The 17,221-nt window shown below is 42.7% G+C and overlaps 1 protein-coding gene across 6 annotated transcripts in view; it reads left to right on the plus strand.

Annotated features, from left to right (window-relative positions):
• Positions 1–359: 359 nt before the first annotated feature.
• TACC2 (transforming acidic coiled-coil containing protein 2) overlaps positions 360–17,221 on the plus strand; it is a 115,496-nt gene continuing 98,634 nt past the window's right edge. Inside the window, exons 1-2 of one of the 6 annotated variants that reach the window (XM_071812214.1) lie at positions 360–486; positions 9,626–15,355. In XM_071812214.1, coding sequence (XP_071668315.1) covers positions 9,687–15,355 — 5,669 coding nt within the window. In that variant the 5' untranslated portion in view covers positions 360–486; positions 9,626–9,686. Of the gene's footprint in view, positions 487–9,625; positions 15,356–17,221 lie in introns of those variants that run through there. The other 5 variants (XM_071812215.1, XM_071812216.1, XM_071812217.1 and 2 more) reach the window with 5 other exon arrangements.

The raw sequence follows: 17,221 nt of genomic DNA on the forward strand, positions 1-17,221 counted from the left end.
TTGGAAAAAGAGAAGACGATACCCTCCTTGGGTTGGTAAAGGCTTTAGAACAATTGTTGCATTCTTCTCCCCCTGTTCTTTTCCTAGTATTTATTTTTGGCTCAACCACTTCCTTCTGTTTTTCTGTCATTAAGAAAAAAAAAAAGTGGTTTGGCTTGGGAACCTGAAAATTCCATCAAAGTAGTGAAATCTACCACAGAAATTGTCCATCAGTGGGCAGAAAAAAACCTCCTTATGCTTATGTATTCTCCAAAATTTCCTGTACTCCAAAGCAGCAGTAGCTATTCAAATATTGTTCTTCTTTTCATTCTAGAGCACTCCACAAGACTCGGAATTAGGCCAGACTCCTGGTCGTGGGCACAGTTTACAAAGGAGCCCTCAGGAAAACAGCACAGAACGATCTGGAGGTCAGGACATCTCGAGTCTTCTTCCTGCTGCTCTGCAACTGCCTGAGAGTGCATCCCTGTCCCTTCCAGCACCTGCAAGGTAAGAAATGGGGTTTCTGGGAACAGAATCGAAGCCCTGCTGATAACTGGGGGGTGTTCATTGCCTTTCTGTTCTTCCATGACTGATTTTCAGAATCTACCATCCTGATGGATGGTGATGATGCATTCTTCACAATAACCTGACCAAACAAGGCTGCTCACTGGTTACCAAACTCTCTCACCTTACTGCAGAGCTCTAAATGAGACTCCAGCTGTTGTAGTAACCCCTGACCTAAGCTTCCCATGCTTTTTGCTCATACTAATAAACTCTCATCTGAGACAGAGAAACTTCAAAGTTTTTTGTAGCTATATGTGATTGTGGAGATGTACACAATTGCAAAATGCCGTTCTCGGCTCTGTATAACAATCCTACTAAAAATTACAGACCCAGCTAATATTTATTAGCATTGCACTCTTCTAAATATCTTTAAATCCACCTGATTACATAAATAGGACTGCTTTTGGAGTTAAAGTATTCTCCAGTGCTATTAAGGATTGCAGAAGATAATGTAATCTGGATTTTATTAAATATCCCTAAGGGAATATTTCGTCTGAAGTATTAGCACTTTTTACTTGGATTTTCCCATGCTACTCAAGTTTTAATCTGCTGTAATGAAGAAATTATCTAATACCAGCATGATTTTAATGTAGCACTGAATACTTTCCAGATCGTCAATGTTACCTGGGATAGAATGACAAATACAATTTAAAAGGAATACCAATAACCTGCTGATAAATGCATAGGATTTTTAGGCTGTGGGCACCTTTAAAAGTGTTTTCACATGTTTTCTTTATGATTGGGGAATTCACTGCAGAAAGATTCGCTGCATCCTTTTCAAGTGTGGATGTGTGATTTGAGCCTTTTTCTGTTTCCATCAACCCTGGCTACCATTTCTGATTGGCACTGTCTTTGAAAGATGTAAACTTGAGAAGTGAAAAACAAGAATCAACAGCAGTAAAGGAAAAAATTTCAAATGCTGTTAAGTTAATGCCATCCCGGGCAATGAGCTCTTCTCCTTCTTTTTTTTTTTTTATTAATAATAAATTATGATGATTTAGCATGAAATTATTGATTTCATGCAACAGTTTGTGGCAGTTTTAAGTCCTTCCTTTTTGGAAGGAATAGTCTGTCTGTGTCATGGAGCTCTTCCAGTTCAATAGGTTACCACTGGCACATCCTAGTTATTTACTGAAAATAATAAAGTCTGAGCAAGGTTAAGACTGCAAAGTTAGTTTACAATGATAAAGGCGTTTCGACTTGAAGTTTAAAGTGATGAACGGTTGCACTTCTTTCGTAGAGATCTATCACTATTTCTCTTCCAATGTGGCATCAATTTACTATGTATATTAATAGAACTAGGTCTATACATGAACCGTCTTCCTCAGATGAGTTCCTCGTGTCTTTGAGAGTGTCTCTCCATTTTCATGTCGAATGAGGAAAGTCATAGATGTCATTCACATTAGTTAGAAAAAAATGAGTTTGAAGTAGTGAGGTAAACTTGGACCAGAAGAAAGTTTTTGGATGCATATTTTGTCCATTTCTGATTATGGTTAAGAAATACTATATGTATCCTTGAACTTATAGTTTCGCTCAACAGTATTGTGCATAATGACTATGTGGCATGTGTGTGTATGTATGTGTAAGCTACTTAAAATGTGATTGATTGTGATTTGTGACAGCAGAATTGTTATTTTCTGCTGTTCTTATCAGCATGCAGGTTATATTACGGAAAGGGGAAAAGAGAATTGGGAGGGAAATGATGAGTGCTGGTAACTGCTGCATTTTAAATGTAGGCCTATCATGAGTAACATTCCTGCAAATTAGAGTTTTGTGAAACTGCAAAATCACGAATATTAGACTGTGTACTTAGAACTGCAACACCGTAAACCCTTGGGCTGACAAAGTTGGTGGCCTTACTGAGAGACTCTCCCTTGAGAATGCAGAAATCTATTAAACATATTGCAAAACATATGCTGACTTTGGCATCCTGGGACAGAGCAGAATTTAACTTTTTAATTATTGTACCCTTGCTATTCTTTTTCAAAGCCTGCTGTAATTAGTACTGATACTGTAGGACCCACAACAGCGGTTTTTCAAAGTATTTAGTTTTTAATCTCAAAGTAGCAAGTGTCTCTCTTCTTCCTACTCTAGTGGTAGAAATAGCTGGTTAATAGAGTCTGATCTGAAGCCAGAAGTCATGTGGGCCAGATAATTTTCTCTCTGTGGGTCTGGATTTCAGTGGAGGCTCCAGCTCTGAGCAGGATGAGGAGCACGAAGCATGAATGGAAAAATAAACGCTGGAGCAGAGGTGTGGTGCGCCATGGTTTACATTAGTGTCAGCAGTTCCTACATGTGCCTTTTGGCAGACTGTGTTAAGAAGCAAGTAGTTACACACTGCTGTGGCTTGAAACAATGGGCTGAGTACAGGTGATTAACACAAGGCTATGCTGTCGCTCACCCAGAATATTAAGCCTTCCAAACTGGTGTTAGAATGGGTCAGAGTAAGTAACAGAGACTGTGGGGTGAGGTTTTTTATCTTGAGCTTTGAATATTTGTGGTTTGGCTGCAGCAAATGCAGTCTTGCCTTTTTTAAAAAATATATTAGTATAGGTATTTCTATATTCTGTGACCAATTTGCATGGCTTTTCAATGCGTTACTCAAAAATGGCATAGCTGCAGTACTTTAGACATCACTTTTCAAAATCGAAGTACCAAGAACGCTTAGGCTTATGTTCTAGCTGGCTAAAACAGCTTTGCACTTCGGCATGCAAAATTATGACTCTTGCGAACTGAATGTTACACAGATGAGTCAGCTTGAAGGGATTCACGAGATTCTTGTTTCAGGAAACAAATTAGATGGGCAGGAGCTCAGGCAATTACTTTTAATTTCGCCTTACTCCCGAAGCTGCTGCCACATGCCTGTTTTGCGTGGCTTCTAAGTTATATCCTGCCAAAATAGAAACAAAGACAATAAACGGAAAATCTTTGAAGTTTCAGATTCCAGGCTGTTTATTTTTAACTTGCTCCCGTATGCTGCTTTGAACACATCTTTTCCGCCCTGAAGTGAACTCTTACAATCTTAGAGTGTATGAGCTACCATCTTGGGATGGAGTGGAAAACTACTATTGGCTTCTTTCCAGTTTTCTAGGTGTATTTCTTTCATCCTCCACAAAATCTCAGAAATTGTTTCCATCACTTCTAAATGCTTATGGTTTAGAAGTCACAATGTCTATTACTTATTTTAAAATACTCTGTTTCAGTCCAAGATTTGTTACCTATTTCTCACTAGTCCTGTATGCTGAAAAGTAACACTGTCAGCAATTAATCTGCAAACTTTCCATGTGAAATAAAAATACTGGAGAACTAGAATAATTAGTAAGCCTCAGGCTTTGCCTCAGTGTCTCAGTGAGATGTAACCGTGCCTTCCTGTGCACACACAGAGGAAAATACCTGAGGAATCCTTAGCTGGACAACTCTACCCCAGAAAAGCATGTTTTTTCTGGCAGGTTTAGGAAAAAGCAGAGACAGCATCAAAAGGAGTGCGGCCAGCAGGTGGAGGGGGTGATTCTGCCCCTCGGCTCTGGTGACACCCCACTGGAGTCCTGGGTCCAGCTCCAGAGCCCACAGCACAGGACAGACACGGACCTGCTGGAGAGGGGCCAGAGGAGCCACCAAGATGATCCGAGTCTGTAACAGCTCTGGGAGCACAGGATGAGAGAGTTGGGGTGTTCAGCTGGAGAAGAGAAGCTCTGGGGAGACCTTATTGCAACCTTTCTGTACTTGAAAGGGACCGATAAGAAAGATGGGGACAGACGTTTTAGCAGGGCCTGTTGCAACAGGACAAGGAGAGATGGTTTTAAACAAAAAGAAGGTAGTTTCAGAGTAGATACAAGGAAGAAATTGTTGCCCCTGAGGGTGGTTAGAGCCTGGCCCAGGTTGGCCAGAGAGGTGGTGGATGAACCATCCCTGGAGACATCCCAGGCCAGGCTGGACGGGGCTCTGAGCAACCTGAGCTGGTGAAGATGTCCCTGCTCACAGCAGGGATTGAACTGAACGAGTTTGAAAGGTCCCTTCCGAACCAAACTATTCTAAGATTCTATTAAAAGGTACACACCCAGTAGTCATTCAGGGGAATAAGCACTTTTCATGGATGAACTTGGCTGCTCTCCCACCTCAAGTGCTGAGCACAGATCCTGCGGGACCCTCAGAGCCACTGCTGGAGCTGCCGCACGTCCCGTGGGACCCTCCGCTCGGTGCCGTGCTGCCTGCTGACCCCCCAGATGTCTCCAACAGGGACCAGGAGCCGGCTGTGGAACCGGAATTGAAGATCTGGCCATGTTTGCTCACTGCAGCAGTAGTACAGCTTCCTTTTTAAATGTTAGAATGATTTAGTTCGGTCATCCTTAAAATACTGCAGGCCCGGCATTTCATTCTGTGTATGGAACAAGGAGTTGAAAAGTGGTTGAGGGTGGGGGGAGAAGGGGAGGAAAGTTCCCAGGAGGGTCATACAGATCGTTATTCCTGCTTCACTTTTTCCTGAAAGCTTAGATATTCAGAGAGGGCGGGGGAAGCTGGCTGCTGTTAGCAGCCCTTTAGCGATGATGGATTTCTCATGTGTTTGTTTACACTGAAAAGTTCAAATAGTGACTTGCTCTGCCTCTAAAACTCCGGCTTCTTTTTTTTTAAAGGGGATGTGGAAATTATTTCCACGTTCCTAATTAACTTTCAGAACCTCTTAAAGAATCCGGCACTTCAATCTATTCCTAAGTCCTCCAGTATGTATCCAAATGTGTAAACTCAAAATGTAAACGCCGATCTCTCGTGTGTCAGGGGAAACAGAACAGAAACATTCGAGAAGCAGCTCTAAGTGTACCACAGTTGCAGAGCTGCCTGTGCATTTGTCCCCTTCAGTGCTTTCTAAATTCATCCTCAGATTTCAGGCTCTTATCCTCCTGGGAACACAATCACTCAGGCTGGGGGTTACATCAGTATGGATGGCAGCCATACGTGACCTCTGGGTTCCATCAGCACTTGGTGTTTTTCCCTCGCAAGCACGACTGGTTTGCAAAGGCTGCCTGCCCTTTCAACAAATACTGCATGTTTTAGAAGGAAAGCAAAAGAATAAGGAAAGGGAGTTTCAAGTTATCTACGATTTTCTGTTGTTGCAACATCATTTCATGTCGTTTATCAAGCAGGCTTAACATCTTTGGGTATTTCTACCCCCAACCCCTCCAGTTTCCCTGCAGATAGTAAACACCAGTCAAAGAGTTTTCGTCTAGCTGCCGCTGGTTTTATCTTCTGTCCCCTTGCCTTTGCTATGGGTGGTAAAACAGAGTAATGGAAGTTCCAATTGCAGGTATGGCTCTTAATCTGGAATTATTCGTGGGAAATGCACCGTAAATCATTGATTTCTTAACATCCTTTATAGATTCACACCCTAAACACAAACCAGGCGATGCTGTCCTAATAAACATCTCAGTAACTGGGCAGTGCTCTTCAGTTTGTTCCAGGATAATTTGAACTTGCCACAATATATTTTGAAGGTGGAAGAGGGTAACTACAGATATTAAAAATTAATTGGTAAATTAGCAATGTGCTTCAAAACAAGCAATTTCTCAGTAATTATTTATGCAAAACAAACACTTTGGACATATAAAGATTTAACTCATTGTTAGTTGATATTGTGACTGGAAGGGTAACATTCATATGGTCAGTATGTTAAGACCTTGAACTTGCAAATCCTTAATTGTGTGCTTAACTTCTTAAGATAAGGAAAAAGTTCCCTCTGATAACCCTTGAGTGCAGCGGGACACATATGCACATTACATATGCATCTAGGTCTTTGAACGACTGCATTTTCTCTTTCTTTTAACATATCATAAAATATGTGCAGCAATTTTTTCTAGCAAAATGACTCATGTCCTAAGCTGTGCATGAACTATGAGAAACTCTGATGTTCTTTCATGCTTTGTTATTTGCATGCTTTATTTTAAATATGAATGAATTTTTCCCTTAAATATGGCTATCTAGTTCAGGTTACAAACAAAAGAGATCAAGTAACCATAAAAGAGAACACATTGTATTTTCCTGTATTTAAAAAAACCCAGCTTTTAGGGTCATAGCTTCATGTTGATAGTATTGAATGGGTTGTCTGAAAATACACGCTCTCTGCAGGTAATTATTGATTACTAATACATTTTCATGTAGATTGAGTTCTACTCAGGGGAATTATCTTCAGCATGTGGTGTCATTTCCCTATAGTGTTATTCCCTTTAAAAAGAGTGGAAGATAATGGGACTGGGTATGACCTGAAGAGGTCATCTAGTCCATCCTTCTGCCCTAAAGCAGATCAACTGTGCTTAAGTCATTCCCAACAGATGTTTGCCTCACCCCAGCAGTGTCTTGCAGACAGAAAAGATTACAAGAAATGAAAAGGAAGATGTAGGATATGTTCCCTGTGTAGTTTCCTTTGTTACCTACATCAGAAAGAGAAACATAAATGGAGATATCCGAACAGGCCAGTGTGGATGTGTCTTATTATGATTGGAAACTAGAATCTTTCAATTCTCTGTTATGTCCTGAGTAAAATATTGAAGCTAGCTGAAGTAGCACAGACAATGAATGTGTACTACTTCATCCCAAAAGTCATAGTTTGAGTTGCTGTCACAATATGTGCCAGCACTGTCATTTTAATTCTGTTCAGCACACATTAATTACAAAGTTGTCCCAATTCCTTCATCCACTCCTGAGGAAAATGAACAAGTTTTTGGCATTATCAGACACCAGAAAAATTGTATTAGTTAGTTCATGATGCTGAATAGCTTTGTTTATCTGCCCTTGAACCTGCTAAGTCACAGATTTACTACTATGACTCTTTACTCAGCAGTAGAGAGTTCATGGGTTTAGCAATTGTATTCCAAAAACTTAACCACTGCAGACATATTTGGAACTGTTTCATATTTAATAGTTGCAAATAGAAATCTAATGTAACAAAGAAGTAACATCTGTAAAGATCGTAGAGAAGTTTCAGTCAGCCAAAATGTGCAAAATGTAAAAATATAATGATGTATGGTCTCTATGATGAACATTAACAATGTTTCAATCCCACATTTATTACCGTGCTTTTTCTAACTCAGATGACAAATGGGATTAAGGAGTAAAGAATTGTAGGTTAAAGATAAGTGATAAGGAGAAACTGTAATTGTAGGTGGTGTTTTCCACTTTGTCTAACACTTGGTTTCACAAAGGTGAGAGGACTTCACCTCCCCCAACCTGCACCCACCTTTATTCTTGCCCTGAGTACCATGTGTCTGACAGCAGCATTGCTTCCAGGTTGAAGAACCCTGGACACACAACTGCTAAAGAGCAATTTAATCTGTAATAAGATAAACCTGCAACACAAACAAAAAGCTGGAATGGCAATTGACTCCCGCTTTTCCCTCCCCAACTCAGTGTTGTGGTTTCTGCCCCTCCTTTTCTAATTAAGAGTCCCTGAGTGCAAAATTAATGTCAGATGATAAAGTCTATTCCCTCCTTAGGGGAAGCCTCCTGGCAGCTCCTCGTTGTTCATGTCCCATCATACCTCATGTTGTCAGTGATCCAGCAAACACCAGATATTGCATCGCCACTCTTGTTGTTCCCTGTGTCAGTAAGTTTTGTATGGATAGGTGTCTATCATGTGCTAGGAAAATCAAATTGAAAAAAAAAAATGGGGGCAAAAGAACTTTTTCAAGTTTAAATAAAATGTATTGGTGTTATAGATTGAATGTACAAACTGATGCCAAGGATAGCTGAAATTTGTTTAAACTATAAATTAATTGTATGGTATGGATATTTTACCTTGAATTTAAGGCTTACCCCAAATATAGGCAAATTTCAATAGCTCTTTAAGGACTAGGTTGGCCAGAGAGGTGGTGGATGAACCATCCCTGGAGACATCCCAGGCCAGGCTGGACGGGGCTCTGAGCAACCTGAGCTGGTGAAGATGTCCCTGCTCATGGCAGGGGTGGCACTGGGGGAGCTGGGAAGGTCCCTTCAACCCAAACTACCCTATGATTCTATGGTTTTCCATTGTAATGACTCTGAAGGATGTTTTTAGGATCTAAGACAGACCTGAGCTGCAGGGACCTGACATCTGGGCACTGACTCACTCCTCCATCAAGTGTTTTGTGTGTAAAACTTGGGCAGAGAAGGGGAAAGATACTTCTTGGATCTTGCTTTGGAATTCCTTGTCAAGGAAACCATGTCCCTTGCTCCTAGGTACAATTCTACATTCAGTTTTGAATTGATATTTCACTGCATGTTCTCTAAGGCAGTGAAAATATGCCCAGGGAGGTGAGGGAGAGAGCAAGGTTAAACTATTTTATCACCTACAAACCTGGATGTGAAAACTGAGGGCCACATGGTGCATGTGAAAAGTATTAAAAATAACTTCTTCTCTGCAGTTAGTGCACACACATCATCTCTACTTCAATCTAATCTTTAATGGGTGGGGAGAGAGATCATACAAATGCTTATAGCTTATATGCACTGAAATCAAATAGTAAAGCAATAAAATGATCTCATAGGGCGTGTGTTATTGTATGGCAACGTCATTTGGCAGGGTGAGACCTTTCACCTTTCAGAGAGAACCAACTGTGCTGATTAGCTGGAGAAAACATTCAACAGATGGGCCCTTCTTAATCTTCTGCTACACAACAGAAGTATCGCCAGATAACAGCAGTTACTGTAGATCACACAGCCTTTAGCTTTGGACAAAGTAGTCTCATAGAAGCAGAAATTAAAAACCTTTATTTGAGGTACTGGTGTTTTTTTCCAGTATTTTTGTCACTTTTCCCCACGTTGCTCCTTTAGTTTGTTTGATGTATGGCCCCTCTCCCCATGTTTAACTAAGACAGATTTTGGTCATGAGCATGGTGGCTGTCAGGTAAGACTGGGAACATGTTTTCCAGAATAATGAGCATTTAAACCACTGTAGTATGTGTCTGATGGTTTAGCTCCTGAAAGCACAGTATCAGCTTCTCAGTGCATGTGCTGCATGGCTTTGAAACATCAATGGCATGAATTGTTCTTATTCTTTGCTTCATATTCTTTGCTTCTTTATTGATGTGAAACAAATAAACATTTCCATTGTTGGCAGCATCAGTAACGAAGGCACCGGTAGCTACAGTGCTGAAGATTTATCCAATCCAATTTCAAGCATGGTGTCTTCAGAGGTGACAGGACAGAACAGGATCTTTCAAGAACACGGAGGACAAACGAGCTCTAATTACTTAAAGCAGGCAGCTGAAGCAAGAGGGGGAAGTCTGCCTGCCCCCGTGCCTTCAGCACACTGTGCCAAAGAACACGTCACAGTAGATCTCGCCAGCAGCAATGACAAGTTACCAACCTCAAATTGCAATGAAGCAGTGCCATCCCCAGGTCCAGCGGACAGCAAGGAAGGAGGAACAGCACATGCCGTACCTGTGGACAGAGGCCCGAAATGTGATTATATTGCTGCCACTTGTAAGGAAAACAGTGAGAATGATCCCAGAAACCTACGCCTGGAGCCCAGCCCTCCTGCGGCAATTACAGAAATACAAGGAGCTGCGCAAATGAATTTGAGTGAATTAGGATCGCTCTGGCAGGGTGACCAGCTGGGTGACGTGAGGGAAGCCCAGGGCAGCACGTTGCCCCTGGGTAAAGAAGCAGGAGATTATTTTACTGCTCAGGAGAGAGGAGTTTTGGAAGTAGGTCAACCTCAAACTGTAATGCAGCAAGGTAGACAGAACACAGATGGTGGAGAGGGTCTGCTAATGAAAAAGGAAACCTTAATCCTAAATTATCCAGCAACAGGAGGCTCAGACAGTGAAAAATTTGGAGCAATTGTGAATGTTCAGGGCTTCGCTGAAATCAGTGAAGTCTGTAATCTACAGATGGGGGTTGTAACAATGGCTAAAGGGGATGAGGCAAACCCAGCTCTATCTGGAAGCAAAGGGGAGCAGTCAGAAGCCTGTACTTTAATGTCAGAATTGCCTTCTAACCCTCCAAATCTCTTCTTGGTACCGAAACCTGAAGAGCCTTCGAGGGAATGTGTGCCTGGAAATGACTCTCAAGGTGCAGTGAGGAGTGAAGCAGTGAAAACAGCCTCTGAAAAAAACAAACCCATTTTTCAAAGGGAGCTTCAAAAGGAGGCTGAGCTTGTTAGTGCTGAGCCTTTCAGTGTGCCTTTATCATTTAAGCGAGAGGAAGAACAAAAATCGGCTGTCACGACTGAAAGCCCAAAAGATGAAGCCGGTAGCAATGAAATTATAAAAGCTGATGATGTGTCTAGAGAAAGCACCACACTTTCTGAAACAGAAAGCATTATCAGTCCCACCAAGGAAAATTCCCTGGTAGATAAAGGATTATTACTGGAAGAATATGCATTAAATACTTCTCTGAGCAGATCCACAGAGCCAAATCAGAAAGAAACTGAGGCAAATCTAATAGGAGAGAAAAACAAAATCCGAACAGAAGAGGCACAAGTGACAGAAACCAGTGAATTACCTGAGGGGTCAAGTGGGGCAGAAAGACAACTATTGAACTCTGTTAGTAGCCATGACCAGGACACAGAAAGCACCTACTTGGAACACAGTCCTGAAGAATTCAGTCTTTGTGAAAAGACTTCAACAGGTGACCCACAGGAAGAAGCCGGAGAAAAGCCTCTGAATTTACACAGTAACTTTAAATCACCCAAAGACAATGCACAGTCTCTTGGTTGTAAACCTGAACAACACATGAGCAAAGAGAAAACAGCTGCCCGAGGGGACCTGGAGAATAAGCTCGTGGGTTCACCACAGTTTCCAAGGGAAGAATGTCCGCTGAGTTTTGATTGCGTTAATACTGAGGCAGAAGACAAAACTTCAGGCCAGCCAGGCTGTAGCGGGGCTGAAAAGGTTTGTTTAGCCAGTGCACACAGTTCACTGCTCCTCCACCCTCAGAACAATAATATTAAGCAGAGTAAGCAGGATGAACCCTGGGAAAAGGCTTTTGCTAGAGAAACTGTGTTAGAATCTGAATGCAAATTGGAGAGTCCAGAAAATACAGAGACCTATAGCAAGTTAGAAGAAAGTGCAAAAATGTCCACATCAAAACTCGAGCTCCAGGGCTTGAATGAGTTGGCAGGGACTGTGGATCTTGTGGCTTTACAAACTGAGGTGGCCTCATGGGTTTCAGAAAGCAAAGACGTTGCTGATGTGTCTTGCAGGGATCTGGAGCAAGGACCAGGCAGTGCTGTGGATGGTAAAGAAAAAGAGGGTGTTCAACAGGAGAAGCATCCAACTACATCGAAAAGTTTAATGGAGGACACAGGTTTGGCACTAAAAAGTGAATCAGATGTGGCGATGGAAGCTACGCTGGAGCAAGTGGCTACAGAAGGTCACAGAAATGTGTCAATGGCTTGTTCAGAAACCTCCCAACCTGCGGTTGGTACTTCAGGTCTCACTCCTCAGCAAGTTCATGAGGAGGACGGGGGTGAGGGCCACGTCAGTGGAAACAGCTACCCCTCTGAAAGTGACCCGTGTGGCTCCTCGGGGGGCCTGGGGTGCAGCATCAGAGAGCTGCAGGAAAATGCAGATGTTCCAGCTGCTCTTCCCCAAGCGGAGCAAATGGAGAAGTCACTGCCTGTTGCTGGCGACAGTGACTGCATTTCAAATACAGGAGACGAACAACAGGAGCAGCAGAGCAGCCTGACGACTGTCACAAGAGCAGATGATCAGGAACACAAAGAAAGGGCTCTAAAACCTGAACGGCCATTGGACCTAAATGATCACAGCGACATACCAGAAATACCTCTAAACATTTCAAACAACCTTAATAAAGACTTTTCTGTGCCAGGTGCAGCACCGATCCAATGCGACTCTGACACGGCAAAAGCGAAGAAGAAGGATAAAAGCAGCGCCCTGGTGTCAGGGGGTGTGTGCAGCACTGAACACGGGCAAAATAATTCTGGTGGGACCATGCTTAATTTGCAAGATTACGACCAGCAAAACGAAACTGATCTCAAGGCAGAAGAAAACTGCCGCAGTAAGCAAAACTCCAACAAGCCCGAGCAGGGTGATAATTCTTTGATCTCAGCTAGTCAGCATGAAGCAGCGTGTCACGCCGATACGTTTTCTAAAGAATCTGACAAGAATGAGCAGCCAGGCAGCGTATGCTGCATAAAGGATAACACTGGTGAGAGCTGTGCTGCTGCTATAAACGCCCTTCCTGGGATGCAGAATTCAGCAAGTGCCACTAACATATCACAGGCTTTGCTAAGCGATACAGAAATAGCACGTACTTCTGATAATTCTGAGAAAAATGAGCCTCAAATATCTCATCCAGAAACTCAAGGGAATATGCCATTAATGGCAAAAAAATCAGAAAAGATTGAAGGTCTGACTGCTGATGGGGGGATCACGCAGAAAGATGGAAACACAGAGCTAAGTTGTGAGGATGGTGCTTCTGTCACAGAAACAAGCAACGTGAAAAGTGATAAAGGTCCAGGGACACAAGGATCTCCTTCACCATTACAGGCACACGGGGAAGTAATTCCCCCTGATAAGTTGTATAAATCCAGCTGTGTTCGAAAGACACCAGAGGAGCCTGGCTACTGTCAAGCAAATTTTACAGCACAGACCTCTGCACTCGGCCATCCCAATCAGCAAACTGGAACCAATACGAACAGTGGCACCGGAGGGGAATTGCTAAATAATGAGCTGGAATTTGTAGCATGCCAAAACGCCTTAGAAGATAACTCTAATTTGCAGATTGCTGCAGATTCTCAGCTGTCTGAGCACTTGGGTCCTTCACCCAGGGTAAACGCAGGTAAAACAGCAAATTCAGAAAACAGCCCTGTGGGGAGTATGGGTGTGAATGAAAAAGATACTCCAGACCAAAGTTTTCAGGGTGATGGAGACAGAAGTGTAGCCCTGTCAGAGACTTTAAATTTGGGGCAGAGTACAGGAAACTTATCACAGTTCAATTGTGAGAAGCTGAAGAAAGAGATCTCTGCAATTAAATCCAAAGAAACAAAAAGTGAGGTAAACTTCAAAGCACAGCAAAGTGACAGTTCAGCAGAGTCTCTCTTCGCTCTCCGTGCTCTAGAAGGGAAGCTGCTGAGCCTTTCATCTGCAGGTAAACAAGGAGGCTGTAATGAGGAAATTGCAACCAATATCTGCAGAGATGACAAGTGCAGTAAGATCTTAGGGAAACCTGGGATTTCAGAAAAAATGGAAGAGCTTTCAGAAGAGAATAACAACATAAGCGGGGCAGAGATCAGTATTTCTGAGCAGTCTGCGGAGAACTCTGGAAGGGAGCATGAGGCTCTGACTTGCAGCTCTCTGGACATTGGCTCCAGCCTCCCAGGCTTTAGGGACCAGATCAGCCAGATATTTAAAACAACTGTCCACAGCACACTGAGTGCTGAATTACCTCAACTTTTGTCCGAAAACCATGCAGGCTTCACGCAGAGTCCAGCGGCCGGGGACACAGCAGAACTGTGCGGTGCTGAGAACTTTTCAGAATCAAACAAGGAGGGTGAAGGAGCTCCTGGGGGCGCCCCAGAAGCAGAGGGGCAAGAGTTGTCTTTAGCTACTGAGAACTCCTGCAGAGCTGCCGAAGGTAAATCTCTGCAACAAGAAAACACGGTGACAGAGCTGCCACCAGCAAGTCTCGGGGATGCTGAGAAAAACACGCAAGCCGGTGGCTGTTTAGACGTGGTCCCTAGCTTGGATGGCACCGCACCTGCTGAATGCGCCCTGGAAAACCTACGAAAGCCGCACAAAACCACGGAGCATCCAGAGAGCAGTGAGATGGAAAGAAAGGAAGACGTGTGTGCTGGTGGCAGTGATCCTGAATCGCTAATAAGCTTAGAGATAAAGAAGCAAGGACCGGCTTCATTTGATGGGGCAGCTGCTGAGAACTTCCCTGAATATTCTGACAATAAGCAGCAACCCACGGTAGCTGTTATCTCCACAGGCGATGTGCAAGAGAGTGGCTTAGAAGATGCTGTTACCGCAGAGGGAAATAACTTAATTACAGAGTGTGGTGCAGAACCAGCTTCATCTGAAGAGGATGTAAGTCTTCCTACTGAACAGTGCCAGGATCCTAAGCCAAATGAACAGGAGAAATGTGAGCACGGCGATCCAGACATTGCCAAGAGCATCTCTGACATGGCAACTTCAACACCCGTCCCGGGAGGATCTAACAATCATGAAAAATTGCCAGACAACTTTAATGTGTCACCTGGGGAAAGCCAGGAGACACACATTCACAGCAATTTTATGCATGACATTAAGTCTCAGAGTGACATGGAGATGATACAGGATGATCCATTAAATAGGAAATGCTTGGAAACATCGGAAAATTCACAAGAGGCACAGCAAGCAGAGGAAGTGAATGTGCACGGGTTAATAGATTACTTAAAAAATGAAGTAAGCCAGGAAGATTGCTTGCAAACTGTCTTTAAACTAGAATCTAGCAATGTGGCTGAGAGAGATGTAAAAGAAAACAGCGACACAGTGCTAAGCACAGCAAAAATAGGTGAAGAAAAACCTGGAGACATGCCTGAAACAGGTACTGCAAGGATGTTAGTCACTGGGGAAGGTGACTTAGCTTTAAACAGGAGCACTGAAGAGCAAGAGTCAGACCTGGACAAAAATCACTCTCCAGCCATTTCTGTGATGGAGCAGGGTGAGGATTCTACATGTACAGATATCACTGTTGCTAAAAATCAGCCCAACAAGATGAATTCGGAAGGTGAAAGCTCACTTCAGAATGCCGAAAGAAAGCTATCACCACTTCCATCAGCTGAGCCCAAGAACCCTGACCTCAATGAACTTCAGGACTCAGAATCACCTGCTGAAAGGTATTTGCTTTAAATTACTATGTGGAATGGTTGTCAGGACCCTGGGGCTGGATAGAGATACAGTTTTCAAGGTGGTTACCCATTGTTTGGGAGGGCATGGCAGCTACTCTATTCTTAAATTTCTACTAAATTTCTGTTGCTTCTAAATGTGGACTAAGTGGAAAAATTCTGAAGCAATTTGTAAGGGCAGAGGGGTCATAAAACCCAAGGAGCACAGTTCTTACCTGTTCCATGTGCTGGTCCAGATTCCTGCCCTTCCCTGTGTGGATTTGCTCACACTCCACAGTGTGCACATCTCGTAGCCTAAAGTTAGACAAACAAATAGCACTTCCCTAGCCTTAAGTTAGTAGGTTTTTGCCTAAGTTTTGGTGACCTAGTTAAATGCAACCTGCAGCACTCACTTGGTGAATTGCAGTATTTAAAAACAAGCCTACAGTTTAACCCAATTACACTGTTAGTTGTCTAGGCCTCCCTCTTATCCTCCCGTGTAGTGTAATTGTATTGACAGTGCCTTTGATCACTGTGTTATTCAGCGTTTCTAATGACATGGAATTGTTTTAGATGTGAATTCTTCTTAGCTGGGATTTGTGGAGCCTGAGAGTTGTTGGATTTTTTATTTTCCAAACGTAGCAGTAACTGCTTTAAGAAATTTAAGACTGTTTTGGTTTTGTTTGATTGGTTTGTTTGATATTTTAGTGGTTTGTTTTGTGGGTTTCTACTTTGCTGGCTGAATTCTCAGTCTGGTGTGCAGTTAATTCGGAAGAAATATGATCTTTGAATCAGTGCTCTCCCTTTATCGAGTGGTGTCACTGCTTTCTCTGTAACCTCAGCAACTTTCTTGCCCCTGTGCCTGCCTTTCCATACTGGAGGAGGCAGCTATAGCTGGAAATACAACAGCAGAGCACAAAAAGCTGAATTATTTCAGACAGCATCAATGAATGCTCTGCATAGACGGAATCTAAGTATTAGCAAGAAATTACACGATTTATCTGAGTAAGGAGGGAAAATGTTTCAGCCACACATTCCTTAAAAATTTAAGCGATAAAACTTTGTTGTAAGTGAAAATACCAGAAGTGTTTTTTGTGAAAATGTGAGGGAGCTCTTCCTGTTGGATGTGAGTCTGGGACAGACACTGAATACAATCTAATTTTATAACCAAAATGTACATCAGAAGAATATTAGAAGTATTGGAAGTCTGAATAGCTATATGACTCAGGATTTGCTTATAAAATGACAAGAAAATTAGACCCTGGTATTTCTCTCTAGCTCCTTCACTCTCTTTCTTTTGTTTTTTAATCTTTTCCCCTTTATATGATGGGAAGCTTCACTGTGGACAGCTTTGGAATGACCAAGCAAATTGCTTGCATGGCCTAGTTCAGAAGTTTTAAGGGCCTATGGGGCAGTGCACACGTGTCTACACATGTGTTTTATATCAGGGCGTATATCATACTTCAAATAAATACCTGTGGCAAGCAGGGCAGGGCTCTTGAAACAGCTGCTGGTAATTCGTGGAGTAGTTGCTTAATGCTTGCAAATGCTTTAAGAATTCATTATCACCTGTTTTTCCAGCATGAGGGTTTGTATCAACAGGCAGCTGCTGCTTTTGGGCTGCAGCTCTAAGTGGTGTCGCACACACCGAGTGGAAACACTGTGTGCAGAGCCCTACGCGATCGCAGCGTTGTAGACTTGGACACTGGGGACTCTCAGAGGTACAAGGGGAGTCTCTGCTTTTTATCAGACTCATTTATTGGAGGAATATGCATTTATAATGCAAAAGAGGCTTAAGAAAGCATTAAAACTGATTTTGCGTGGTTAAATTTCAAGCTGTACTCCATACTCCATCTACTCCAATCACAACCCTTGTTG

Source organism: Patagioenas fasciata, chromosome 8, assembly GCF_037038585.1.
Source record: "Patagioenas fasciata isolate bPatFas1 chromosome 8, bPatFas1.hap1, whole genome shotgun sequence".
Taxonomy (NCBI): domain Eukaryota; kingdom Metazoa; phylum Chordata; class Aves; order Columbiformes; family Columbidae; genus Patagioenas; species Patagioenas fasciata.